The sequence below is a fragment of the Emydura macquarii genome, unplaced genomic scaffold (genome assembly GCF_026122565.2).
Source record: "Emydura macquarii macquarii isolate MOO-44397 ecotype Brisbane River unplaced genomic scaffold, CSIRO-AGI_Emac_v2 contig_3530, whole genome shotgun sequence".
NCBI classification, from domain to species: domain Eukaryota; kingdom Metazoa; phylum Chordata; order Testudines; family Chelidae; genus Emydura; species Emydura macquarii.
In genome coordinates this window covers 10,125,640-10,153,629 of record NW_027133667.1, presented here as the reverse complement: position 1 = coordinate 10,153,629, position 27,990 = coordinate 10,125,640, and the positions used below count along the sequence as shown (strand labels likewise).

General features: G+C 41.1%; 1 protein-coding gene across 2 annotated transcripts in view; it reads right to left on the bottom strand.

Annotated features, from left to right (window-relative positions):
• Positions 1-50: 50 nt before the first annotated feature.
• ADIPOR2 (adiponectin receptor 2) overlaps positions 51-27,990 on the bottom strand; it is a 70,255-nt gene continuing 42,315 nt past the window's right edge. For both annotated transcript variants that reach the window (XM_067536052.1, XM_067536053.1), the window contains 6 exons: positions 11,911-12,021; positions 9,753-9,924; positions 7,215-7,401; positions 5,586-5,773; positions 4,174-4,367; positions 51-3,104 (listed from right to left, as the gene is read on the bottom strand). In XM_067536052.1, the coding sequence (XP_067392153.1) occupies positions 2,973-3,104; positions 4,174-4,367; positions 5,586-5,773; positions 7,215-7,401; positions 9,753-9,924; positions 11,911-12,021 (984 nt within the window). In that variant the 3' untranslated portion in view covers positions 51-2,972. The remainder of the gene's footprint in view (positions 3,105-4,173; positions 4,368-5,585; positions 5,774-7,214; positions 7,402-9,752; positions 9,925-11,910; positions 12,022-27,990) is intronic.

Sequence of the window (27,990 nt, the reverse complement as noted above, 5' to 3'; positions counted from 1 at the left end):
GTAAATATCAGAGAAAGCATAGAAAGCAACAAAGAGCCAAACTTGGTCAATATCCCATTTGGTTCTTTTATTAGCAGAAGTTAAGAACACAGCAAGTAATGAGATCCCATCTCATATGGAACCATCACCAGAGACCCCAACCATCAAAAATCCCAAAATGTGCTTTTGTTGCTTCCAACAGTAAGCAATTTAAAAAAAAAGAAAATACTGAACAAGGCCACTATTTAATGGGGAAGGAAAGGAGCTGTAGGTCCGATCTATTCTATGGCAATAATCTGCACACAGAGCAAGCAAGCCTCTGACCGCTGAGAGTAAGGCATTCAGGTGCCAACCTGGGAAGAGTTCTCAGCAAGCACTACAGGGAGGGGGAAAAAAAAAAAAAGAGGTGCACAGCTAGACAGTTTATTGGAGCACAAAAACTTCCTAAAGAGAGACTGACTGCATTAAGAATAGCAGGTGGAGTATTATGTTTTTGTAATTAGTTCTGTGCAGTGTTGGGCCAAGTTACAGTGCCCCTTCAGGGAGTGAGCATAGGATGACTCAGGATGGAGCCTGCCACTTTTGCTGGTATTGATACAGAGGTATCCAAAGTGCTTTCCAGAGCAAGTCTGGTTCTGATATGTACCATTGCTTTCTCAAGTAGCAGAGCACACCTCCTGCCAATGCTTATTAAATCTTTTTTCATTAAAAGGTGCCTGGTTAATACTGCTCTGTATTCCAAATCAGGCACTGCACAAACCTACATTACAAGCCTTTCCTTCAGTGCTATTGGCATCCAGTATGGTGATCCTATCAACAAAAACAAAAAAAAAACCCACACACCTCTCTCAGCTTCCCATGAAGTACCTTTCTTCAACTAAGCTTAATTTCAAAATTTCTGAAAATAACTCCACCCAAAGGGCAAAAGAGAAAATACTTCTTTTTCAGAGTCAACAAGGAACCTTGAAGATAATTGAGGTTTTCCACTTCTATTCAAACCTATTAGGTAACATAACCCCTTGAAATATTCAGTTACAGCCAGGGTTCAAGAATGTTTACTTGTAAGATCTCTGCAAGTGAAAAATATGGATTGCAAACTTGAACTTTCACCTTTAAAATTTTAGAACAATTTTACCTTCCTATTGCTTTGTGAACCACAGCATTTTAGGAGCTGTTTAACTCATCCTAGGCGAGCGGCAACAGCTCAACATTTCCAGCAACTAGGCACTTATTCCATTACATCAAATTTCTGTGCCATAAACTATATATTTGAAAATTAGTTTTGCCACAAAACTCAGAAGATTCTCCAACCATCTGCTTATCTCCCTGGCTTCTGACTAGGCTCCAGAGATCAAACCAGACCAATTCACCAAGAGAAGAACATTTGTTTCTCCTGATGCTATGCTGGCTCCACCACAGTTCAAATGGTCTCAAATTTTACTTCCAGGCGAAAAAGCCAGCTATCCCATTTGTTAAGCAGGACTGGGAAATTACATTAATTGGACCTGAAAAGTGAGAACAGTGCAGGGCTTAGTGCAGATTTAAAAGTCACAAGAGTCCCTAGGCCATGGGGCTCTATACACACATAAAGGTGATATGCTTTAGGTCAGGAGAAACCATTAAATCTGAAGGTTTCCTGCTGGCTGCTTCACAGCACAGCATTGCCCATGATACCAGGGGAAGCCAGCTGCCCTCCCAGCAGAAGCAGTGGCAATGATAGGGCTCTATTGCAGCACAGGGAGTTTAGTAAATTTAACACTGAGAAACATTAGGACTTCTGTGGATAAGGAAGAAATCCAATAAAAAAAAAAAAAAAAAATCAAGAGTGTGTAAGGAGCCCAACTACTCTTCTTCTCAGTGCACAGCTCCCTCCTTCCAGTGCCATCCTCTCCTCTCCACCCCTCCCATTGCTCCTCACATGCTTACCCACCTGAGTAGCTGTTCTATTTGATAAGTGCCATTACCATCATGTAATTGTATCAAAAGCATGGCAGATTCATGAATGGCAACCAGAAAGCTAGAAAACGGGCTTTTGTTTGCAGACATGTACTCAGAAGTCAAGCATATGCTCCATTTCTCACTCACACACACACACATCCCCATTAAACTCCACTTCATGTGGCAACAACCATGCAACTTCATTTTAATTCCACAATCCAAAACCTTCACAAAAGGGTCAAGAAAGCTCAGAAGGCAATTGCCCCATGTGGCTGGACAGTGGACAGATGCATCATTCTAGTTACCTTGGGTAGCTAAACTTAACAACACTGAGACCTGAACGACAGCCTGATTAAAATGTAGGCATCTGGCCATTGCCAATCCTTACGTGCCATGTTCTGAGCCCGCTTCAAATGCTGACCTGGATGCCATATTGCCTAGTACATGCCAACTTCCGGGAACGAGTCTGCAGGACCATTGTGCCTCGCTCCCAGGGATTTTACCTGGTCCTCCTGTAGTCACATATTTTGTGCAAAATTGAAACAGTGTGTGGTACTTGCATGTTGCATTCTATACAAAACCCTTCTCCCCCCACCCCATTTCTTTAAAACATTTATATAAATTTTTTATTTTAACAGAAAGTTAGAAATCTTATTTACAATTTTTTCCCCAAAAGAGCATGTAAAAATCAGCTCCTGACCCTGCCCCCAAAGAAGATATAAATCTTAACCTAGATTTAAAAAAGAAAACTGCTAAGCCATCCCTCCCATTTTCTACAAATAAATATGGCATTGAACAGAAGCCGATTTGGAAACGGTCCTCTGTAGCTCAATCTGTAGATCAAGAATAAGTTAGGGTTTAAGAATTTCCTGGTCTTCACATTGATTCACTCCGTTGTTTGAGGTATACATTTCTCTTGTGTTAGAAATCCCAAGAAGCTTCCATGTTCCATTACATGAGGTTTGGATTCTCAGGTGTTCACGTCATTAGCCAGTTAACTTCAACTGCTCTTGCAGTCCTCTGTTTTGGTTACAATCTTGGGCTGAAGGCAGGTTTTACTGCATGTCTCCTTCCTCTGTGCAGCCTCCCCCAACTGTGAAACGGAACTCTTGAAGGTTTGAAACACCATGGAAGTGCACAAAGGCTCCAGCCACTACGAAGATGTGAAACAGCTGATGGGAGTGGAACTGTGGAAACAAGACATTACTGTTCAGCTAGAGACACATGGATCTAAGTACCACCCTCTTTCCAAAGACCCATGTGTTGAGGTGAAGCATATAGCAGTTCACAGCAGTAGCAGTTTAATGTTACAACTTGCTGGGCTATTCAAGATCCCAGATTGCTCCAGTCACTGTGGTATCACTGGTTAGAGCATCTCCTCTATTCACTGGAAGCAGAGGAAAAACATCTGCTTTGGAGTTCATAGTCATCAGAATCACTTCTGCACTTGAAATTAATGCACAGATATGCCTTTCCTGCATATGCATCTTTGGCAGGTATCCACACCAGCATGCTTCCAGTTCCCAGGCCAAAAGGCTTAGAAGTATAGTGTATTTTTTCTTTAGTTTCTTGATGCCTATCAATAGGGATACACGGAAGCTGCTGGAGTTAGTGATGTCCTATCTTATACACATGGATAGGTACTGGAGCTCTGATCTAGTCCTACATGGAATGTCATCAAGTAGATTTTCAGAATAGAATTGTTCTGTCTGCTCCCCTGCCATAGGGGAAGTCAGGCTAAGCATGAGTAAACAAGTAGTTTGGGGTCTTAGTTAATACTAAAATCTGAAGATCAATCACTGGCTATCCAGGATAAGAGCCCAGGAAGTAAACAATTACAGTGCAGCAGAATGAAAACTACGAGGGAGCAACATTGAGCATATCTCCCAGTTTAAATGAAGAGGTAATTATATGAGCAATGGGTTTGGATAGCTGCTGTGAGAATATCCATTTGAAGTCTCCCTAGGAGACTAGGAGCAAAATGGCATGCATATGGCAGAGCTTCAGTGACAAGGTACAGTCCCCACAGCTAGCCTTTGTAAAGGCATTTCAATAATTTGTAATAGCACTGTGTCAACTTTCCAATGTTGAAGTCCACTAATCTCTTCCCATATTATGAAATCTCAGAAGTGGCTTTTAAAGCAGTCACAATTAGTTGCCACAATCCAAGAAACACAAGAGCATAGCAAATACCAGCCTTCAACATAACACACTTATGTGCCACAATCTTAGTACCCAATTACTTTGCAGACTCACCCAGATATCACACTTGCCCGGGAAGAATCTCTCTGGTATACGGGCAGCATACAGCGCAGCACCAGTGATGTACAGGCAGGCCATGAGTGCCAGCCAGCCTATCTGCCCCATTGTGGCTGCCTTGAGAAGGCCCTCAGAGATGACAAAGTGCAGGGTGGGAATGACACCACTGAGACCCAGACCCAGAAATACTCCTAGGAGGTAAGGAAAATGGTGGAGTCAGGCTTGGACAAAAAGCAGCAATATGCAATGCCTAATATTCACAAAAGATGAGGTGGAAGCTGTTGAAACTGGAGGTCTGAAGTATGGCAACAAGTTTATGCCATAACAAAGTAAGTGCTCAAGAAGATACAGAGTCCCTTGATGTATGATGGGTACTGGTCAGCAGCTCCACTAGACATACATAAATGTCATTTCATTTAAAGTTGGTGCCTCTATGTGCAGGCAATTTATTCGCCAACTTAAGTGTAAAGATTTTTTTAGATCAGGTTAACATTCTTTGGGCTAGAAAGGGTGCCTAGATCCCATAAAATATTCTGCTACTGAAAGAGTATGGTGGAGAATGACAAGAAAAAGCAAATGACTTGTGATGTAGACTATTTACAGTACAGCATGCCAGTAGCCCCAGGAATGAACATATAAGCTTCAAGTGCAATTTCTTCTCTGTCACTAACTTGACAGATCACAGCTTGGCTGATTTCAAGATTGTCCTAGTAGGGAGTATCAAACCCTAAAGATCTCTCTCACTAGTAAGTTCCATCCACCATACAGTGAATATTCAGGAGACAACTTCCTGCTATGTCTAGATATTCAGCCCTTTCCTGAACATAAGAAATAGTACCTTATGCACATAGGCTGTATAACATGAGAAACTTGATATAGTATTAAATTGTGTTGCTCAAAGACTCCTCAGCTTCCCACAAAGTTCCCCCCTCCCTCCCATTCCTGATTGGTAGACATGAATAGTTACTGTTGCCATCACCATAGTCAAAGGGGACTATATATCAATTGCTCAGTTGCACACAGCAGAGAGGCTATCTACAATGTTTAGCGAGCCTAATGCCATAACCACAAGATGAGCAGCACTAGTCCATGGGAGTCAGACAATGACTGCCAGTATCTAACCTTTAGAAGGGGAGAGAGCTGTTCAATAATGATGGAAACACTATTAACTACCTCTCCCATTCCATGTGCTAACTTCTATTCCTGCATCCAGATAGAGGCACTGGCCTCAAGTTGGCACATCTGCTGTAAGAGTCTAAGTTTACTGTCCAAGAATGTGTTAGTTGTGTTTCCTACACACAAGAACATCCTTTGGCAATGCAGGGTTTTCTTATGAGTCGGATTTTGTAACAAGTCAGAAAGCAGGACAAACTATAGTAAAGAAACAAAAAATAAATTTTGGTTTTTACCTGCTCTTACCCCCCGGTACTCGGGGGTTGCAAACATGTCCCACTGAGAGACTATTATAGCTGCAATGCCCAGGACACAAATCACAATCAAGTAGATGAAGCAAGGCTGAGGGTTGCAATAGAAGGAGTAGTACAGCCATGGAACAAAGCTGCCCATGATGAGAAGTGCGATGCCAGAGTAATCCAGCCTAGAACAGGACAAAAACAGGTTGACACAGAAAGCTAACTTAAGAAGTCCTTGTACCCACCGTCTGTAGTTTATCCAGAGAGCTAACTTATCCCTGTAAAACAGGATTACTTACCTCATTCACTGAATGATTACTTCCACACAGCTTGCCTAGCCATGCAGTCATAAAATCATTTCTGAGCAGTGGTGAGTAGGTGAATGCAGCCCTACATTCCACAGACCCAGGGTATAAATAGGCTCCCCCCCACCAAGAGTACCTCAGTTTTTATTCTAGGGATAAGAAGAAATTGACTAAACATTACAGAGCACTTTCTTGATTGCAAACAAAGATAGCAGATACGCACTATGGGTCGTGATTGAATGCAGACAGAACAAGGAGCAACGAACAAGGAGCTGACAGAACAAGGAGCAACGGTCTCAAACTGCAGTGGGGGAGATCTAGGTTGGACATTAGGAAAAAGTTTTTCACTAGGAGGGTGGTGAAGCACTGGAATGGGTTACCTAGAGAGGTGGTGGAATCTCCATCTTTAGAGGTTTTTAAGCTGCGGCTTGACAAAACCCTCGCTGGGATTATTTAGCTGAGGTTAGTCCTGCTTTGAGCAGGGGATTGGACTTGATGACCTCCTGAGGTCCTTTACAACTCTATGATTCTGGACACTGTTCTGACTTGTTTGACAAACCCATGCCAGGATGGCAAATACAGACTACCTACCCAGGGTCTCAGTGACCACCTAGGAAACAACCACTCACATTAACTAAGGTGTTTTTATATCTGCCAGATGCAGTGCAGACAGGGTGCCCCTCCTTCCAGATGCGCAATTCCCATGGACCCATTTGCTTCCTGACAGAGGACTCATGCACTATCATAGTCTATTGCAAGAACAAGTTCTTTAGGACGGTGTCTTTTGGTCCTTCTGGACTCTTTTTGAGGTAGACTTGCAACTTCATAGCCCTTGGCTGAGTGACGTTCCAGAGCAAAAAGGCCCTCATTGTCCAGGCAAAGCAGGGTGCTTAACAGGGGCAAAAGGAATACCTCCTAAACCCCTTTTTAATCAGACAGATCCACGTCTAGCAAGGCCCAATACGACCCAAAATAGGTTAAGGACAAAGACAAAAAAGTTACATTAAAACTTTAAAATTTTAGCTGTAAATAGTTAAAAATTTAAGTATAGTCATTTCAATGGTGAAAAGGAAAAGTTGGTTCTGAGACTGCTCCAGTAAAGGGATAGAGAGAGGGGTATTTACCCTGGGTCTAGGGAATGCTGGGGTAGAAGGAAATGCATGCAACCTCTACCCACCAACTATTATTCAAAAGCGATTCTGTGGCCACAGAGCTAAGCACTTCACTGTAACAGTGGGGCTCCCAAACGCTAGCCATGATTCCCAGCCCCGTTCTGCCCAGCCATTTCCCATCTAGCATGCATTCCTCTCTGTATACTTACTTAGAGAAAAGCCGAGAGACACCTTCAGAATGGCAGTAAACCGTGTGGAAGAGCCATGAGAAAGAGAGGCAAAGGATGGCTCCCAAGAAGAACATTCCAACAACTACCTTCTCCTGCACAGGCGCTACAAAGGACATGTTTGGCCGGAACATGTAGAAGATTCCCAGACACAGGAAGAACACACAACCTAAGAAAGGATAAGGCAGAGGTATCAGACTCATGAAATCCAAAAGCTATGTACGCGACCAAGTTTACATGTGTGGGGAATACTGAACACAAGATCATAATGACAATGTTACATTTCCATGTGCTCTGATCCAGTCAGTCATATATATGTTTGACCCATCCTTATTGTCTCTTATCAGACTGAGTTTGTACACACTTGAGTAGAAACCATAGTTTCATTTGTTTAGGAGGTATCACCCACCAGCAGCATACCAAAGTTGTACTTTGTCCCTGATTGCTAATTTAAGTGGTAAGGAAAACCCTAAAGTTAAACGTAATATCATTCATGGCTTCCTCCATTTCCAAGATAAAGATTGTGAAATCATGAATCCTAGTTCTCTCAGGAAGTCTATTCCCACATTCCCCAAGTTGTGGTATTCATTGAAAAGCCCACTATTACCCACAATCACCATCTCCCTTTGTTACTGACAGGCTTCTTCATAAATCATCAGGTAAAGATCAGGTACCACATTAGCAGTCCTGAATCCCTATTTTCTTGACTTCCGCCATGCAAGGAGGAACAAGGATGCTTAGGATGGAGGTGAAGACACCACTGACTCAAAATCACTGGCACGTCTATGAAAGACTTTTCAGAGCTTCTGGGAACTGTGGCTCAGCCCAGCTCCACAGATCAGCAACCCAGCTCAGAGCCCAGTTTGCTGCTGTGGTGTATTTATTTCAAAGCTTAAGCTGTTTGCCAAAGAATACTGCTGTTCACTCAGCAGCTGAAAGACTGGAATGCTGGTTTTATCCTCCCAAGGTGGGAGGGAGGATTGGTGGGATAGTCTTAAATTAGCATTGCAGTGACCCTAATTTGTGGCGAGTTAAACTTCCGCTCCCACTATGATAAGGAACCCTGGGAAATGAGAAGCGGGTATTCAGCACAGGCAAAGGCACTTGAGAAGATGCTCTTTTGCAAAAGTGACATTTCAGATATTTCTGGCAAGAGAAGAGCAATACTTCTGTGAAACTAAGTCATGTAAGGCACAGCAGAAAATGCTCAGCATTGCCAGGGAGGTTTGACCCTCTGGCCTGACTCTTGCCCCCAGTTTGGCAGGGAATGGAAAGTGCTGTGGAAGTAGCAAACATCTCCAGGGAAGGAATGAAGGAGTATGTAACTTCCTGGTAAAATAGAGAATGGCACAAAAAGGTCTGAGAAGAGCTGCATCTAATTCTCCTTGATCGGAAAGCTACAACTTAACACAAAATGTTTTTCCTTACCTTGTGATAAACCCTGTATACTGGGGAAGATTGCATACTCCAGTGGAAGAGGAGCAGAGGTGAGGGAAAAGGTAAGTTAACAAAACTTGTTTCCCCTTTTACCAAAAATGCTGTCTAACTACAAAGAGGGAAAGCAAGAGCACTAGGCAGGCAAAAATATATTTAGCATATGCATTTATGCTTTGCTCCTGAAAAAGCCACACATCAATAGCACAGCGCAGCTTTAAATTTGTGTAATTGGAGCAGGGGACAGGAAAAGGGTAAATGACTAATTTTTTTTCCAGTCCCCCGACAATTGTTGCAACCTGCGTGCACTCTAAAGGCAAGAAGTGATCTTTGGATGTATGCTTATGGGCCCCAAGGTAACAGTTATCTTGCAGTGCTGAATTAGCAGTACAAGAGAGGGGCTGAACTCCAGAGACAAGGAAATCACTTTAATCCTCCCTCACTTTTGGTGAGAAAATGTTAACGAAGGGACACCTGGAACCCTATCCAGTAGGTCACTGCTAGAAAAATAATCACACCTATGACTCTGCCCGGGCTAAAGGACCTTCCATTCAACTCCTAAACTTCGGCAGTGGGTGACTAGAGCTAGAGAGGTCACAGCCCCCCCAAAATCTATTTTGAGCTACCCCATTGCCCACATACATGCCCAGGTCAGCAAGCGAAGCCCCACATCCAGCTGCACACTAAATTCCTGGCAGGTGGAGATAGATTCCTCAGTCCCACCAGACGGTGCTGGCTCCTAAGTGACAATTCCTGGGAAAGTTCACCAGGATGGGGAGAGTCCCACAGAAAGGGGGGAATCCTGAGGCCCTATGTCTTGCAGCACCAGGGCCAGGAAGGGATGGAGTGGGGCATGGGGGGGGAGGGGGAGGACTCCATCTGCATACAGATGCACTCAAGTGACACTGTGGCAGGCTCCTCCAGTCAGAGCAGGCCAGAGTGGGGAGCCAGGCTCACCCCCCAGAACAGGAGCCGCAGCTATTGAGTGAGTGTGGGGCTGCTCAGTCCCCCTAAAAATATTTCCCCAGCTGCCTATGCTCTTCAATAATTAACAGTGCACAGTCACTTTAAGCATAATGGAAATACCTAGAAGATGTGTCCAGATGTTGCCAGTCTCTGTGTGTATTCTGAAGATGCTCTTGAAACAAGCACGGAAGGAGGGCATAGGTGGTCTGTGCCCATGCAACAGATAGTCATTATCCTTTAGCCAGTCAGGGAGAACATCATGGGGTATGACCCGCCATCGGCCCTCCCATACCTGGAAATTAAGAGTGCATGGTTAAAGTCTCAGTCAATAAAGTCCCATAAATGGTGGGCATGGCAAAGGTAAAAAATAGGAAATCCTGAGTTAGTATCAGTGCTTTAAAAGTAATCAAAATTAAGGTACTAAGTCTAGGAGCTGAGAGTTTCCTTTGGGAAAGGCTTATCTTTGTGCTAAAGTCAGTACGTCCCAAGTCAGAGCAGTCCCTATTCTACATAAATTAATGTCTGAACTTAAGCTAGTGCTTCCACTAGTGCAGTAAGTGGAATACTTCAAAAACACTCCAATAAACGGAAACACTGCCAGGCTCATTTTAACTGCTCAACGCAGGGCAAAAGCAGATTTCATTTGCATGGTTTGTTATGTAGTAATGACTCAGTATCTATTAAGAGGTCTTCTCATCCAGCTAGGTGTGGCTCTTTCCATCTCTCAGAGAAAATCCTGAGCAGAAACCCTTCTCCTCATCACAAGATTATTCCTGATTGTATGCTTGCTAATGTTTGGTGCAGTCCTATCTTAAATCTAATATGACAGTCAGTACTATTTCAGTTATCCAGAATGCATGAAGGTACATTGAAGTCAAGTGAGGAGTATCCTTTTCCCTTTGACTAAGTGATGCCATTCCAGCACTGCCAGCCCAAGAAGCAGAGGATCAACATGGACCTGAACACTGAAGCTCTAACAGTAGATCTATGCCATTCCTAATTCTTGTATTCCTTCCTACATATTTGCATGCCTACTGCTGTAGGTGGTCCCCATTGCAAAATCCACACACAGCTGCCCTTGCACAGCACTCCATCAGTAGCATAGAACTAAAAAGATGTATGTAATCTTCAACCTGGCTCCTTACTTGGCATTGGAAAGCACAGGGGCACCAGGGGAATGCAACATACAGGAATGGCACAGATGCAGTAGTCTTTGGGATTTGCTCACTTAGTAGTAAGAATATAGGGGCAGAGATGCATGCATTAAGGTGAGGGTATCCTGCAACTGTTAATTTAAACTGCTGGATTCTTATTTCTGTTTCAACAGTGAAGGCCTAAACAATGTTAGGAATGCTGTTGCTTTGTTTTCCTTTGAAGGAACACTTCCTACTGCCAGCCCCCTCTACACTCCCCACCACCACCAGACAGCAAACAAGAATTAATCAGCATAACCAGCTCAGGTAAGCCAGTCTTAAAGATGCAGTTTAAACAAAAGAATTAGCTGTGCTTTGCTTCACATGCAGCAAGAATCTGTGAGGGGTTTATTTTTTGAGAAAGTAGAGGAGGAACACTGTTTAAAAAACAAAAACGCTCAAAGCACTGTGTGAAAATGCTACCTGGAGTGCCCAGGATCCCTCTGCTAATGGCTGTTTGCCATTGGCAATACCCACAGAGATAAGTGTACCACCAGTGGCACTCCATCTGAACCCAGAATCAGACAGACAGAGGCCAATACAATATATTCCCCACAACTTTAGCAGTATTCAAAGCCAGCAATATTGACATAGTGAACAGTGGATTTGCCTGGATGGACTTTTAAGAGAACTTGTTCTTCTATTTGGGTAGCAGATAAAGTCTGTTCTACAATGGAAACAAATGATGATGTAGAGGCAGAAAAAATGTGCAAGTCTGAAGAAGTCTGGAAAGAACTATCCTTATAAATGAAAGTGCCTTGAACCAGAAACACTGAAAGAAGAGTGATTTTATTCTGCCTGCAAACACACAGATGTTTCCCAAAAGGGACTCATCAACTGCACTATCAACTTTAATCTCTTATCTCAGCACATAATCCCTATTGTCTCATGAGGTCTAGTTACAGCATACCTGGGGTCCCAAACAGCAGCAGTATTAGCTGATAATATAGAGAAATCATTCATTGTGCACTTGCTGTTCCCCCATCTTATTATCAGCACAATTTACTTACATGGCCTGTTAGTTTCATTTAGCTAGTAGGCTCAGGTGGCCATCTGGATAGGTTGGTTTTCTTTATACCTCTTACCTTACACACAAACTCTTCCATTTTCTCCATGGCATGGTGGGCTTGTAAAAGAGGGGACATACCCATAAACCCTTCATCTTCCTGAACCGGTTCATCATATTCCTCAGAACTCTGGAAGAGAAAAACCAAACATTTCTTGTAAAAACTGACAGCATAAAGCATCTTATGTTTTACACCAAAACCAAACATGGGCTAGCAAATGAGGAGAAATTTCAAATTCGAGACCAGGAGTAAAATTTTCAAAAGTGACTCAGGTACTTTTGAAAGTGTTATTCCAAGCACAAACAAGTCTGGAAAATTCAATACAATTCTATAAAGTTGTGTTTCATTAGAATCAGATATGAAGTTCACAACTGATGTAGCCCATTTCTCTACCAAAGCACTTCCTACATGAAGCTTCAATCTCTCTAGATCTGTTTTAGTACTAAACTCTTGAACCATCACAGGAAGGTGCCGCAATAAATTTGTAATTCTGGTAGCCCAGGATAAGTCAGGGTGAGGCTGCAGTTAATTTCAATTCAAGATCTGCAAGTCATGTACTTCAGATTTTAGTCAAATCAAGTACATTTTATCATTTCACTCAAATCTGCTCAACTGAAAATTATGTCCACTGGACTGTGCCATGAAGTGTTGATTTGCTCATCTCTGCAGGACATGGAAGCTGCTCCAATAGTAAGATCAGGAAATCAGAAGTTGGACAAAGGCATATACATATATTGAAGACAGTGGTATATTATGGGAGCAACTAAGCCAAAAAACACACCTTTGGATTAAGAGATTCAAATACTAGTTACAGGAAACCCTGGTACAGACAGACAGAGGCCAGGATTCTGAACTGGAACTGGAAACAAGAAACTCCAGAATCCTGTTTTTAAAAAGGCAGGAATATAGATGAAGAAGTTTATCAATCACAAAAGAGAAAGTTAGTAGCTACAACAATTTCATGCCCCCCATCTGACAGCACATTAAAATGCAGAATACAAAGAGCAAGAGAAGATATGTTTTGGTCATTCCAATTTCAGAAAATAAAGGAACAGGTCATTAAATTCTGCTTTGTTTATTAGAAGCGATTCATACCATCAGAGACTCAACACTCCAGCTGCCAAGGTAAATCTTGAAGAGGCAGCAGGAGGAAATAATCATAGAAATATTAAATAGGAGAAAATGAAAAAAAAAAAAAAACCACAAGATGAGCCTTTTGTGCCCTTCAAATCTCTGCTCTAGAAGGCCACTAGAACTTTTGGCAGCTAAGTAACATTCAAAGATTTGGCAACCAGAAGGTTCTAGTACGATTACCTAGTCTGACCTCCAGTATAATAGCCAAAGAACTTCACCTCAGTAATTTCTGCATCAAGCCCAATAACTTGTAGTTGAACTACTGTATCTCTTAGGGAAACATCCAATACAGATTTAGGCTATGTCTACACTGACAGCGGCAAAGTCGCCACTGTCAGATCGACTGTCAGTAAAAACCCACTCAATTGATCCAGAAGTCGACACTATTAATCCACCCCTGCAAGTGGCATAGTGCTGCATCGATGGGAATGTGGTTCCCATCGGTGCAGTGCAGTGAAGATGATGCGCAGAACAGAAGCACAGCAGTTGACTGGAGTTACGCAAGTTTTCTGCGTAGTTTGCAAAACTCCGATAGACTGCCGCCGAATTGTCGGGTAAGTGTAGACCAAGCCTTAGTCTCTTCAAGAGATGGAAAATCTGCCATATCCCCTTTATATAACATACCAATGGTTGATTATCCTTAATGTTAATTTGCACTTCATTTCCAATTCAAATATTTCTAGCTTCAACTTTGAGGCACTGGATCTTATATCTGTTTGCTAGGTTAAAGAATTATGATGAAGAGTCTTCTCCTTGAGTAAATACTTCTAGACCATGATGTTGCCTCAATCTCTTCAACAAGCTAAAGCAATTAAACTCAAGTATTTTGTTGTAATGAGTGTTTCTTAGGCCTAGAATCACTCTTGTAGCTCTTTTCTGAGCTCTCCATTTTTTTCCAATGTCCTTTTTAATGTACCGATATCAAACCTGGACAGTTCATTTGACAAGACCTATTTTCCATGAAACTACATCATAAAAATATAATTATCCTTTTATTTTTCAGTGATAGTCTCAGATCAGTCACTGCATTATTTTGCTCAGGATCAAAGCCAGGCTTCCTGGCCTATAGTTAGCTGGATAATCTGGTTTACTTTGTTAAATACTGGCACAGCAGTGACTCTTGTCTCCCTCTGGAACTTGCCCAAGTTCATGAAAATCTAACAAATGATGCAAAGAACAGCTCAGTCAATCCTTAAAACTCCTGGATTCAAGTTATCCAGATCAGATTTTTAAAATGTTTATATATTTTAGAGAGGAGAATGTTAAACAGCATCTAATACTACTGGAATAAAAAGTCATCCAGCTTCATTCCAAATACACAATATTTACCAACCATTTGTGTCATTGACAATTTTACCATTTTCATCTAGTCCAGTGTTTCTCAATTAAATTTGGCCACGGAACCCTTTTGAACTCGATAAATAATTGCGGAACCCCCCAAACTCTTAACAGTATTTTTACATATGGGGCCAAAAAAAAGTCGAAATAAGCAAATTATATACAAACAACTAGGTCAGCGTTTCTTAATTAAATTTCCCTGCGGAACCCTTTAGGCTCCGCGCGGAAATTACACTCATACTCGATACCCTCCGCCTAAAAATCCGGGACATCTTCCCTTTTTGGGCGGCGCGGAGAACAGCTGCTCTCAGCGGCACGATATCACTTTCTGGCGGAACCCTAACAGTGTTTCTGCGGAACCCCGAGAAACACTGATCTAGTCACTAGCATTATGATTTTGAAAAATTCCTTTAAGGTTTGGATCTGCTTTGCACTAAAATACTCAGCAAACTAAATCTCATTACAACGTACATTTTCCAAGATCAGACCTTACAGAAAAGGAATTAGAGGGTCATGGTTATTATGAACTACAGTCCAAATTCTGCTTGCATTTTGGATGTGCTCATAAAATGAATAAAATAGTGTCAATCTCCTTACAATAGTGATAGCAGGAAATGAGACAGCAAGCACCTTGGAGCCTGGCAGCATTAGGTGCCACGTACAAAGACCAAATTGCTGCCAAGCAACAGTGATTTTTCCATCTCGTTCCTGCTTTCAAGCTATAAAGTTAATGTTCAAGAAAACACTAAGGCATTAATATTTAATGTAAGCCACAGAGGTTTTTCAGTACACTTTATTTTTGGGAAAAAAAAATAAGAATCTGGTTAAGAAGAGGATGAGATATTTTGGTTCTTTCTAAGGTTCATAGTGAAATGTATTTCAAATGTAGAAACACCAGCTCCTTCCCATGCTCTCCTATGTCCCATTAGAATGAATGAGGGACTGCCACTGTTAGGGAGTGGCAGAAATGTGTCATTGGAGCATGACATTAACCTAGCTTCCAGGTGCTCTATTATTCAACAGCCATCATTCATGACAAGGGGAAAACAGAGCTCCTGGGCTCAAGAAGGGTCAAGAGGATACTGACACCAGTCTTACATACAAGAGCGAGGATCCTTTGCTTCTCCTTAGAATGGTGTAAATTACATAAAAAAAACATTCCTCAAAGTCACTTTCCAGTAGCCCAGCAGAACAAATGCATACCCAACTTTAAAGGTTAGTACAGTAATCATTTGTTTATTGTCTCTACTGGGGACAAGAATGTATGCAACACTGAGGGTATGTCTATACTGCAGTCAGAAGATGTGATTGCAACATACCCAGGGTCCCAGGCTAGCCCTGTTCACCTGAACCCTACACATACACTCAAGCCACCATCCATGCTGCCCTGACTTCATTGCTATTATTACTCACGGTTGCTTTTGATCTAGCTCACTCAAGTATATCCACACATGCTGAAATCGTACCTCTTGATTGCAATGCAAACCTACCCAGAGATGGTTACACCTTGAAACCTTACCCTGACAGAGACAAGAGGCATTCTTAGAAGCATTTAATTCTAGTCACACTTTTTAGATAGATAGTAAGAAAAGTTGGTATGTGCTTTACAGGAGTCCTGCATGAATGCTATTGCCCAACTGATTTCACAAGTGAAATTATCTATTTGATTTAGATACTTATTCTTGATTATACTTTCCTACTGCTGTGTGCAGTTGGAAGCAGGGTAGAGATAGGAAGAAGGGCTTTGTTTGTTTTTAAAGGGTGTATACTGTATATAAAACTTAAGATGGATATTCTGGAGGTGAGGGAGAACAAGCACAAGTTCTTGTCAAATTAAGTACAGGACATCACAGCTTCTGCCTGACGAAAGTGGGTTTCTGCCCAAATAAATGTTAGTCTTTAAGGTGCCACAGAACTCACTGTTTTGCCTGACTACAGTTCCCTTATTCCTTGAAGGCTATTAGCTGATTAGCACAGTACATAATGTCATCCTGACACAAGGTCAGGAAATGCCTTCTCAGGTTTCTAGTTTTAACTGAAGAACAGAGGCAACTGGTATCAAACCCAAGAGGTGCTTTTACAGAAAAAGGCAGCATTATTTTTATATTTTAAATACACAAGCTTCAGAATTTTACTCCCATTCCCTCCCTCTTCACCACAGAGTTTTGTTAAAGTGTTGAAAGAAAAAAAGACTATAAATAGATGATTCTCATGTCCCAAAGCTGTTACACACCAGGCATTATGGGAGGAAAGGGATGAGTGGATTTCCAGTGTTATGCATTGCCCATTCCAGATATGAATACTGCAGTTCAACCATATGGCAACTAGAGACTCCACTGATACGGAATTATGACCTGCCCCTGAAGTTAGGAGTGGTGGTGCAGTCACTTAGGGAGGAAGCAAGCTACTGCAGTGCGCAAATATTAAAAAAAACATTCCAGTGCCCATAAGGGAAGCACACGTTTTATTGATTTTAGTAATGAAAACATTTTATGCAGCAGCCTTTTCCATTTCATACTGGTAAAATTCTGACTACAAGTAGATGTGCTTCTGGTGATATTTTCTATTACAGCTTAATATTCTGACTAAAGGAGAGCCCACGTATATACCTATGAAAGCAGAAGAGTACTGGATATGTCTACATCACCTTCTGTAGAAAGGATATGTGTTTTTAAAATGTTGGCCTGCATTCATGTAACACCCATGTGAATGGAGTATTATCCCTATTTTACAGAGTCAGAAGTTAAGTGACTTGCCCCTGATCACAAGAAGCCCATTGGAGAGCTGGGAATAGAACCAAGTCCTCATAACACCTAGCCATTAAATTATTCTTGCAGAGCTACCAACATTCCCATTGCAAAACCTGATGGTCCTTCGTGAAAACATATCCTGAGTTCTGCTTCCTGTTTCTTTAAGCACTTCCCACTGCTAGGGTCTGCTGTGCAGAGCAGATAAAAGGGCGGTGATCCCTCATCTGCCCTGCTGTTCGATCAGAACGGAAAGCTGCTCAGAAGCAAAGGTGGGAGCAATCAGATGTCCCTGCCCATTCAGCATCCGTGCTTGGCATCAGGATCCAACCTAGTTCTGCAGTAAGGGAGATGGAGGTAGTCCATTTCCCCCTTCTACATTGAAGGAACTGAGAACCAGACAACATGATTTAGAGGATTAGGAGAGACGAATGGTAAAATGGGGTAGGAACAAAGGAGATAAGGCACTTCAGGGAAATGAACAGCAAGGACTTTGAGAGGAGAGAGGAATTCCATTGTGGGAGCACTCATGTTCAACCTGTGTGGGACAGAGGCCACCTTTAGATACCAGATCAGAAGAATAAGTGTTCTTTTTCTGAACACATCACGTGAGGGTTGTGTACAACTGGGCCTCCCCACAGATAATCAGATCTTAGAAGGGGAGGCCTGTTGAGACTGGATCATTGAAGTGATTCACCCAGGCTCATACTGCAGATAAGTGGCAGAGTATGAAATAGAAATCAAAATCTGACTCCTAAACCAATACCCAATAAACCTGCCTCCAAAAATCAGTTTAGCTTTTTAGTGCTCCAGACTTTTTGATTAGAGGATGTTTTGTCCATGTTAATTTCAGATGTTTTTTGTGCTCCAGTAACTCACCGAAGACAGCTTGGTTTTAAAAGACTTCCAATTTTTCTGAAGGACTAGATTTAGATGTGCTTCAACAGATTTGGTTCTGAAACAGAAGCTGTGGTCTTTTGTAACATGCAAGCTCAGGATATCATTTTCCATTCACTTAATTTCAAATCTTCAGCAGTCTTTAGAATCTTCTCTCAGGCCTAGAGGAATGAGATGGCTTTTGTATGTCTATACACTAAGTAGGTTAGATCTTTCATTCAATGAAATCACTGCTAAACACCTCTTTCAACAATAACCCTTCAACTTTTCTCCTGCACACATTCATAAAATTTTAAAGTTAACAGCACGGATTCAAGTGATTAGATGTAGTAGTGCATCCTGGGCTGAATAAATCATACAAAGAGTAAACTGAACCAGAAGGAAAACTGACAGAATGCTTGAAAGCAGATGGCTAGTTTAAATATGCCCAAGTGTCTCCAATTTGAAAAGTGTTCCACAAATTCTTCCAGATGGTAATGTGGGGCAGGAAGTCTGGGTTTGATTCCTACCCGTTATCTCACTTCTTATGGCTTCGACAAATACAACACTATCTCACTGACACAGTCTGATGATGTTTGATAAAAAAGGAAGTAGGGCTTGGTCAGCACTTTAAACAGGGGACAAAGTCAAAGCAAAAACCAAAAGCCTGTGATATAATGTATCTTACTGCAGTCAGCAACTGCAATGTTACATAGCCCAATTTTGTGGTTACATTTCACCCCTCATTTTTGTTGCTCAATTAAAGAAGAGTTTATACAAAAAGTTACATGAATGCTGTGATTGGTTGATACAGCTAGGATGCTATTTTAATTGGGGGGGGGGGGGAGAGAATCAGAAAGTTAATAGTCTTACACCAAATGTAACATTGCCCCTCATTCATGTAAATTCAATAGCCTGAACATTCACTATCTCATTGCACTAGGATGGGCAAAGACCCTATTACATGCAAGAAGCTACAGTTATGGCTACTATAAGAACCTGAATTAAAGATTTCCTGACTTTTGTCATTCAAATGCCAACCTTAAATTTGTACTTGTGTAATTTTTGCATGCATGCACATCTAGTTCCATAAAGAATAATTTCTCTAGGAACAGAACAGATAGCTGATTAGTAGTGTTCTGTAGTTACTGGCTTTTCCCACCTATTTGCTCCTCAATATGGATACAAGATAATTGTTCACCCTCTATGTAGTTTGCACGATCAGCTAATCAAAGGATTTGTTCAAGGTCTTGTGGACATATAAAGGTCTTGATTGTAGTTTAAGATAGAAGAGTGACAACTTCTGTTCCTCTAAGACAAGAGGGTCAACAAATTTGAGCAGAATTTGACCTAATCTAGATTTCCAGTTAAATGGTGCTCCATACTCACTCACTGCTGACATCCACTGGCTAGAATGGGCATATTTATTGTAGCATACATCTTGTTTATAATGGGAACGGCTTCTCAACAAGTGACTTTCGGTAGTGCTTTACAGATTTTTTTTTTTTTTTTTTTTAAACATATGCCAGAAAATAGCTTCTAGAGATGTACTCCATATTAGTTTCTGAAAGTGTGAAAGGATTTGGAATGAGCTCAGCATACTGTTATTTTTTAAATCTATCCTTTTCCATTTTTATCCTGTAATAATAAAATCCTAAAAATCAAGTACTCGGTGTCATCTCAAGCCTTTATTTTAAAAATCTCTTGTTTAAGACTCTCCATCCCTTCCCCCCAAAAAAGACTTAGTTTTCCATAGCAGACCAAAAAATTGGTCTAAGAGTGGTCTGCATCTGGCAGTGAATACCCTAGGCTTCAGAACAAAGCATTACACCCTTTCCCTACACTGTACCCAGGTTATACATGGAAAGTGGCGGAAGAGGAAGATGTTCTTTCCTGCACTATACAGGATGGCAGGTTTGATATTAAGCACAAGATGATTAACATGCATGGCTACCATACTTGTCAAAGTTAGCGATCATTAAAGTTCGGCAATGATATCTGTTTTAGTTTTCCACTGCAGTTAATTCACAACACATAGTTGGCTGACTATTAGTATCTCTTTATTTCCACTCAATTTTTGATGAGCTCTAACTAAAAGATGACTTGAAATAAATGGCTGTTAAATAAAATGTGAACTGAAGTCATAATTTCAGAATAGTTTAAGTAAGCTAGTGACATCCCTCATCACCAACTTTCAGAAAGATCTCATCTGTACGTTCATCCCCGTTAATTTGTCGTCAAGTGCCAAACTAATCCCCTAAAAACAAGCTAAAGATCCACCCACCACAACTCTTTTTTTCAGATTTGTAATGTTAGCCAGCTAGAAAGGACAAGAACTGATGAGGCATGGATTAGTCTCCCTAAAGAGAAATTTGACACTGCTCTGGCAGTTAAGTGTGTGGGCGCGCTCAGACCCTACAATGGCATCTGCTCTGAGGTTACCAGATGTCCATACCTGACTTCTGCCAGGTTAGATTCATATTTTGCTGCAGCCAAAGGAGTACTGGAGACCAAAGTCCACAGTTTTCTACTGACCAACACATGTAGCTTTAATGGGAGCTTCTTAGGGTATGTCTACGCTGACAGCAGCAAAGTCACCGCCGTCAGATCGATCTTTCTGGATTGATTGAGTGGTCAGTGTAGACCCGCTCAATCGATCAGGAAGTCGATGTCAGTAAACCACTCTCTCAAGTGGTGCAGTGCAGTGAAGACAGCGCACAGAAGGGAAGCACAGCAGTTGAGAGGAGTTACGCAGCTACTCTGTGTAGCTTGCGTAACTCGTGTTGACTGCCGCCGAATCTCCAGATAAGTGTAGACGAGGGCTTAATGCTGCCAAAAAAATAGAATCCTGCTGTTATGAGACACCTTTTTGAGCAGAGCCACGACCTGATTATCTTGGAATCTCATGTGGCTAATTGGCAGTGTAGATATCTATGTAGTATAAGACTTTAGAGTTCGGGACATCTCATGTCTCAAAGCTGAACTGCTTGTTATGCCAAACTGCTATCAAGTTGCTACATGGGCCCTAAAGCTGGCATCACATGGGTCTCAAGACCAGGTTCAATCTAGAATCACACTAGGGAAAGAACAGTGCTGAATGCCTTCCAAACATCCATTCTTTCCTTCATTTGTTAGCAAAAAAGTTTCTGCATTCATCTCTTTTGCTGTGTGTGTGTGTCAAAGCCCTGGTCAGAGAAGCACGGCCTAAGAAGAAAGCTCCTTGGTATGAAGGGCAAGCCTCTGTATAGTAGTGTTCTCAGGGCAAGGCAGTAAATTATGATCATGTTCATGTATGTGCATCTTGATTGACCAATATATTGCAGTCAGGCAATGTAAAACATGACATTTTTGTATTGACATTCTATCATTTTCTAGGATGTATGCTGGAAGATCAACATTGAGCAAATGGGACCATTATATTCATATTAAACTCAATGGTGATATGACCAGTTATAGAATAAGGATGTGAACTTTGAGGTCTCACTCATGTTTAGATACCATCTTACTGGAAGAGAAACAATCGACAGCGTGTATAACAGATGGATAAAGTGTAGAGTTTGGCATTCAAGTGATTTAATACCTTTTATAGAGGTGACACATATAAGTTACAGACTCCAGTAACTTGAAGGCAGCAGCACATAATGACCAAGAGCTAGGCCAAGAGGAGTATTCAGGATAGTAATATCAAAAATACTATATTCTCTTTGCAGTCCCTTGACAGCCAACCCAGTTGACTTCACTCAGAAAGAAGCTACCATGTCCCAATGCTAGCAATATCACTTAACTAGCCCTTTTCAGCAGCAGATGACATTAATTAGTTTCCTTTTTAAAGGTCATTGTACATTTAGAATTTCTTCAGTTTATGCTCTTTGGGGTATAAAAAGCAGCTTTGGGAAAAGTGCAATATTTCTAAAAAAAAAAATCTTGCCTTAGGGCTTGTCTACACTGAGTTTTATAGAATTGCACTTAAAATTCAGACCCAACTTTAAATTGAATTAGCTTTCAAGCATAGACAAGCCCTCCCTAACTCCCCATGAGTCAATTCAATCCAGGTTCCAGCAGAGTGATTCCCTGCAGGCACGAACTGAAAAAAAATAGGCACCTACATTCAAGCATTTGTTTAGGAAAAAGCAGTTGTATGGTCAGTCATTCTGGCCTCTGCAACCTAACTAAAAAAGTTCTATTAACAAGAAATAATTACTCCTTTTATCTTTAGATTAATGACCAGCTACTGATCTGTGCACTGGTGTTCAATAATGCTGACAAGGACTGAGATCCCTCCATATATGCATCTGCTCAGGGAAAGGACTGTTTCCCAAATGGAAGAATGTAAGGGCTGTGAAAAACTGCACCTGCTACAAAAAGTTCTCACACCCCCTTCTCCAGGGCTTTTGTAAATATGCTAAACCCCAAAGCAGCAGCTTGACATAGGCAAACTGCCTAACACTGAACATGCTGAGAAAACACTAAATTGAGAAGTTGTTTTGTCCCTCATATTTAGGACGCAGCAGTAACCTAAGGCAGGCAGTTTTATATAGCTTGTGAATGGGAACATACAGGTAAAGCCTTTCTTTCTAGCATCACCAGTTAATGAAATGCTGCCTCAAGTCCCTTCCCCGACATTTGTCCAAGTGACACAGATGTGATCTTCATGAGAACAAAGGCGTATGGCTATATGGAATCAAACCTTCATGCAGAAAAACATTTGTACCAGTGAGTGGTGAATAAAATCCCTCCTCCCTCCTGTAGCCACACAACAGCACAGCATTCCATTGTTACAAAACCAGCTGACAGGCACAGAGAACACAGAACACAGCAGGGTGCCAATATTCCCCTGCAAAGCCGCTTCCAGACAAATAACTAGACGCCTTTGAGTTTGACCCAGCTACAGCGCAAGAAGCCCTTCTTCATTAGAGCTTTTCCTGATAAGTATCAGGGCAGTTTTTTAGGCGGTGTAGGTAGAAAGGGGCAGAGAATCACAGCTTTGCCATATGTTATTGCCCTTCTGGATACAATGCCGCCTACTCAAGGCTAAATAAGATCACTAATGCTCCTCTCCCTTTAGCACATACCCACAGACTTAAAGCCTGTAAATAAGCTCTGCATGTGCAACTGTTTTCTTTACCATTCAGTAGAGGGTTGCACTAACTGCAGTATGAAGGCCAATCCTGGCCTGTGGAGCCTGGAAACAAAGCCTCCATCCCACACTTCAGATCTCCATATCATACAAGGGGTGCAGAGACCATAGGTGTTCAGGGCTGGGTCCCACAAAATTCTTTCCTGTGCAAAAAAACTGTCATGTTACTTCCTATATCAACACTGGAGCTAACTAACTATTTGCTTCAACAAGTAATCTCAGCATAAAATGTGAATTATGTATTACGTGAGAAATAGCCAATAGAGGTAGTAGCAGCCAATGTTGCTATATTATTTCATATGTGCAGAAAAGAATCCCAGTAAACACCCTTTGATAGAAGCATTGCTCTTTTCTTTTCCCTAAACTATTACATTTACTGAAGAGCATGTGTGTGTAAAACCAAAATAGAGGAATGCAAAAAAACTAAGAAAATCTAGGCCAACGAGGCTTGGATGCATCTGAGATCCTTAGCTACCATGCTATGGTCAAACATATAAAGTTTGAAACTTAAACTTTGCAGATGATACCAAGTTGGAGGGGTTGCAAGTGCTTTGGAAAACAGGATTAAAATTCAAAATGATCTGGACAAACTAGAGAATGATCTGAAGTAAATAGGATGAAATTCATAAGGACGAATGCAAAATACTCCACGTAGGAAGGAACAATCAGTTGCTCATACAAAATGGGAAATGAGTACTGTGGAAAGGTATCTGGGGGGTCATAGTGGATCACAAGTCAGTGAAACACTGTTGCAAAAAAACCAAACATCATTCTGAGCTGTATTAGCAGGAGTGTTGTAAGCAAAATGTGAGAAACATGACCTATGAGGGAAGATGGAAAAATTGGGTTTGTTTAGTCTGGAGAAGGCTGAGGTGGGATTATGACATAAAAAGATTGCTACAAGGAGGGAGAAAAATTGTTCTCGTTCACCTCTGAAGATAGGACAAGAGACAATAGGCTTAAATTGTAGCAAGGGCAGTTTAGATTGGACATTAGGAAAATTCCTAACAGTTAGGGTAGCCTAGGGTGATTGTGAAATCTCTGTCACTGGAGATTTTTAAGAGTAGATTGGACAGATATCTGTCAGGGATGGTCTAGATAACGCTTGGTCCGGCCTTGAGTGCAAGGGACTAGACTAGAAGATCTCGAGGTACCTTCCAGTCCTACGATTCAATGATATACAAGTTTACATATATTGCAGCAGCATCTACAATCCCATTGGGCTAGGCACTGTACAAACCTAACAAAAAGCTTACAATCCAAGATAAAAGACAATACGGTGAATATAGCAAACCAAGTTTGTAACAAAAAAGCCAAACACCAGCCACCAGAGAGAACACAAAGGGGGGGGATAAAAATAATTAACTTGTTTGAACAAAGCAATATACAAAATCCCAAAAGGCACAATTAAGTTATGAGTATTGCCTTGCCACCTAACATCTTGCTGTTAAGGCCCTTGGTGCCAAGTTTTGCACTGGGAAGCTTAAACTTCTCAAGTTGTCACCAGCAAATACAACCCCTATCTTCTGCAGAGATTATCCCAAACCTTTTGCTCAACTTAAAACTCAAGTTTTAATCTTTCCTTTTTAAAAAGCAATTCTCTTTTCCTTTCCATGTAAATCACTTTGTGCTTGAAGTCCTGAGCAGATTCTTATAACAATATGCTGACATCACAACCTTTTTCAAAAGGTCAACTGAGTTGCATTGAGAAATCACAGCCCTAGTCCTTGAGACATGGTCCAGCTGGACAATCTCCAGGACTCCTTCTACCCACTTATTTCTTTAAGTGCTGTGCATTATTTTCCCCATCATAGTCAAATTTTTCAGAGCAATAGGTCCCCATTTCATTAAGGCACTTTCATGCCAGACATAGAAGAACTACACAGTACACCACAGTCACAAGAAAGAAAACATCACTCAACAGTACAAAAGACTGTGGTGGCTGGAATAAACGCAAAGAAAATGGTTCTTTTGTTCACCTCCTGTCAATGGAAGATTAAAATACAAAAGCAAAAAAAAAAAAAAGTCAAGCACGGGTTTTTTGCGCAGTATAAAAAGCTCATTCATCAGGTTATAAAAAAGTCACATGCATTTGATTGTATCGGTTCAACAAAGCCACAGTAAGAGGTATTTCTTCAGGAGATATCTCTGCCTGACGTACAGCAGGAGAACAAAAACAATCCAGATCATCACAGAAGCTAGGCAAGACAGCAAATTGTTGCTACTGCAGATTAAGTGGGATTGGGTGAGATGAATATTCTCTGAAGGGGGAAGTATTTCATGAATGCACATGTGGCCTGACCAGCTACAATTAATTAAAAAGCTATGAGATAAATGAGGAATAATTGCAGTTTTCAGGTATTAAAAAAACCACTATCATATCCTTATTTGGTTTAACGCGAGCATATAACAATTCTTGTATTTAGTACAAAAATTGGACCTATCCCTAATATATGGTGTGTAGTGGCATAAGTGTTATTGGTATTATTCATAACCATGTTACGTAGTTTGCCATTAATTTTTTTTAAACGACCATGCATTAACATTAATATCACATTTTGCAGAAAATGTGAAGTTTAATTCTCCTATTTCTACTTTTTTATAGTAGCCACCTACTTGTAAAGCCAGTTGTCTTAGTGCCAGGTGCAGAGCCTCAAGGGAATAAAACAGTTTTTAGTACTAAAGATTAGAATCCTTAGGAAAACCTATTGGGTTTCTTTTAGAAGTACAATATCTTGACTTTAAGAAGATCCAACATACTGTACTTCCAGGGCAAAAAATAAATGCTACACAGTATACTAAAAGGACGAGTTTGTGATAATTTGGGAGAAATAATTCTAGCTCTCCAACAGTATGAAGTGTACAGTTCTAGCTGGTAGTTCCCTCGCTAAGACCATTTAAAAATACAATTATATCAGAACTGAGTATTGCCAGTGCCAGAGCTCAGACAGACTAATTTCCACCTACGGGTGAGGTGGCATGTGTGCATGCATGCATGCTTACCAGGTGCAGGGAGGGTTTAGAAAAGTAGACCAGCAGTCTAATCAACAAATAGCATGCAGGTGAGAAGACCAAACGTGAACAAACACCGGTTACCACGTGGCTTCAGCAATAAATAAAGATTACTTACTTGTAGCAGTGATTCACACTCTTGGAAGCACTAACTGCGCATTGAACAGTGCAGCCTCCGACTAGCAGTCCGTTAGAGTGTTCACATGCCCTCCTCCCAGCCCCTCTCCTCAGTGTTCATATGTCCTGAGGGCAGGACTATAAGAGGGGATGTGGCAGCAGTTAATACCTCATTCCTTCCACCACTAATGCCAACCCAGGAATAATTAGGACTTTTCAAAAGAAAAGGAGTGCAGAGAGTATGAACATGCAGAATCCATCTTGAAACTTGGTAACAAGCAAGCTTAATTTCTTCTTTGATTGTCCTTTGCACATTCACACTCTTGGGACAGTTTTAATTAACAGTATATATGGGGGGGAAGACCAAGTGCGAGGACTCCTACTTAAATAAAGAACTGAACTGATGTACCAAACTGGGCATCTGCTCTAGTTACAATATTTAACAGGTAATGCTTAGTAGATGTAGATACGGAATTATATGTGGCCACTTCACAAACTTCAATTAGTGGCCCATGCCATAAAGTTGCTATAGAAGTAGCCAGTCATCAGTCTAGCAGTATGCTCTCAGCAGAGCAGGGGGGAAAACCATGAGGCATTTTTATAACTGTCTACTATATACAGAATGACCCCTAACTTGTGTTCAAGTGGGATTTCCCTTACCGCTACCTGCGCACGAAAAACAAACAGTTCACATGAAGATCTAAAATCCGTGGTCCTATCTAAATAGAAAGATAACACTTCTTTAGCATCCAAGCAACGTAACTTTACCCCACCCTTATGTGAATGTGGTCTGGGAAAAAACACTGGTAAAATAATGGATTGCTATAGAAATCCAAAATTACTGTTGGTATACAATTGGGTGAGAACTAAGAACTACTTTATCTTTATGAAACATTGTAAATGGATGGTCAGCCATTAAGTTCACTAACCCTCCTGCCTGAGGTTGTTGCTATAACATTGCAATTAAAATTGCAAACAGAGAACAAGAGAAGATTTAGAAGATGGAGCCATAAGCTGTGTCAGCACTAAGTTTAAATTCCATGAGGGAACAGGCTCTCTCACACAGGGATAAAGATTTAGTAAATCTTTTAGTAACCTCTTACTATCATGAGAAAATATAGAGTTACTATCTAATTGCAATATAAAAAGCCACTATTGAGATTAAATATACCTTGAGTGATGCACTAGATAAACACTTATTCTTTAGAAACTAAAAATACTAATATGGACTAAAAAGAAGCCGACATAAGATCAATACCCTTCTCAGATACCTATAGTGAAATATCTTATCTGTTTTAAACTGTAATATTTCCCAGTTGATTGTCTTCTACTGTGAAGTAAAACATGTAGTAAATCTAAAGAGAAAGGTTTCTCTGATTCCTTCAGAGTCCTATTGCGCACACAGAGAGATACAACAAAAGTGGATCTGGATGGTACGCTTTCTCTTGCTGCTGCGACAGAACGTCTGGCAACACAGATAAGCATCTGTGATTCCCTTTGGAAAAAAGGGGCAATTCCATGTACCACTGTCTCAGCCATGTTGAGGAGATGAGTATCATCTTGCTGAGTCCTGTCTGATCTTCACAACATCTTCAACATTAGAGGGAATAGTGAGAAAGTGCACATCATATTTGTATCCCAATTAGCAAGGAATACATCTGTTAGAGAGATGTAGTGTTTGTTCCTGCTCTTGAATAAAAATGATGGCACTTGATATTGAATCTTATGGCAAATAGG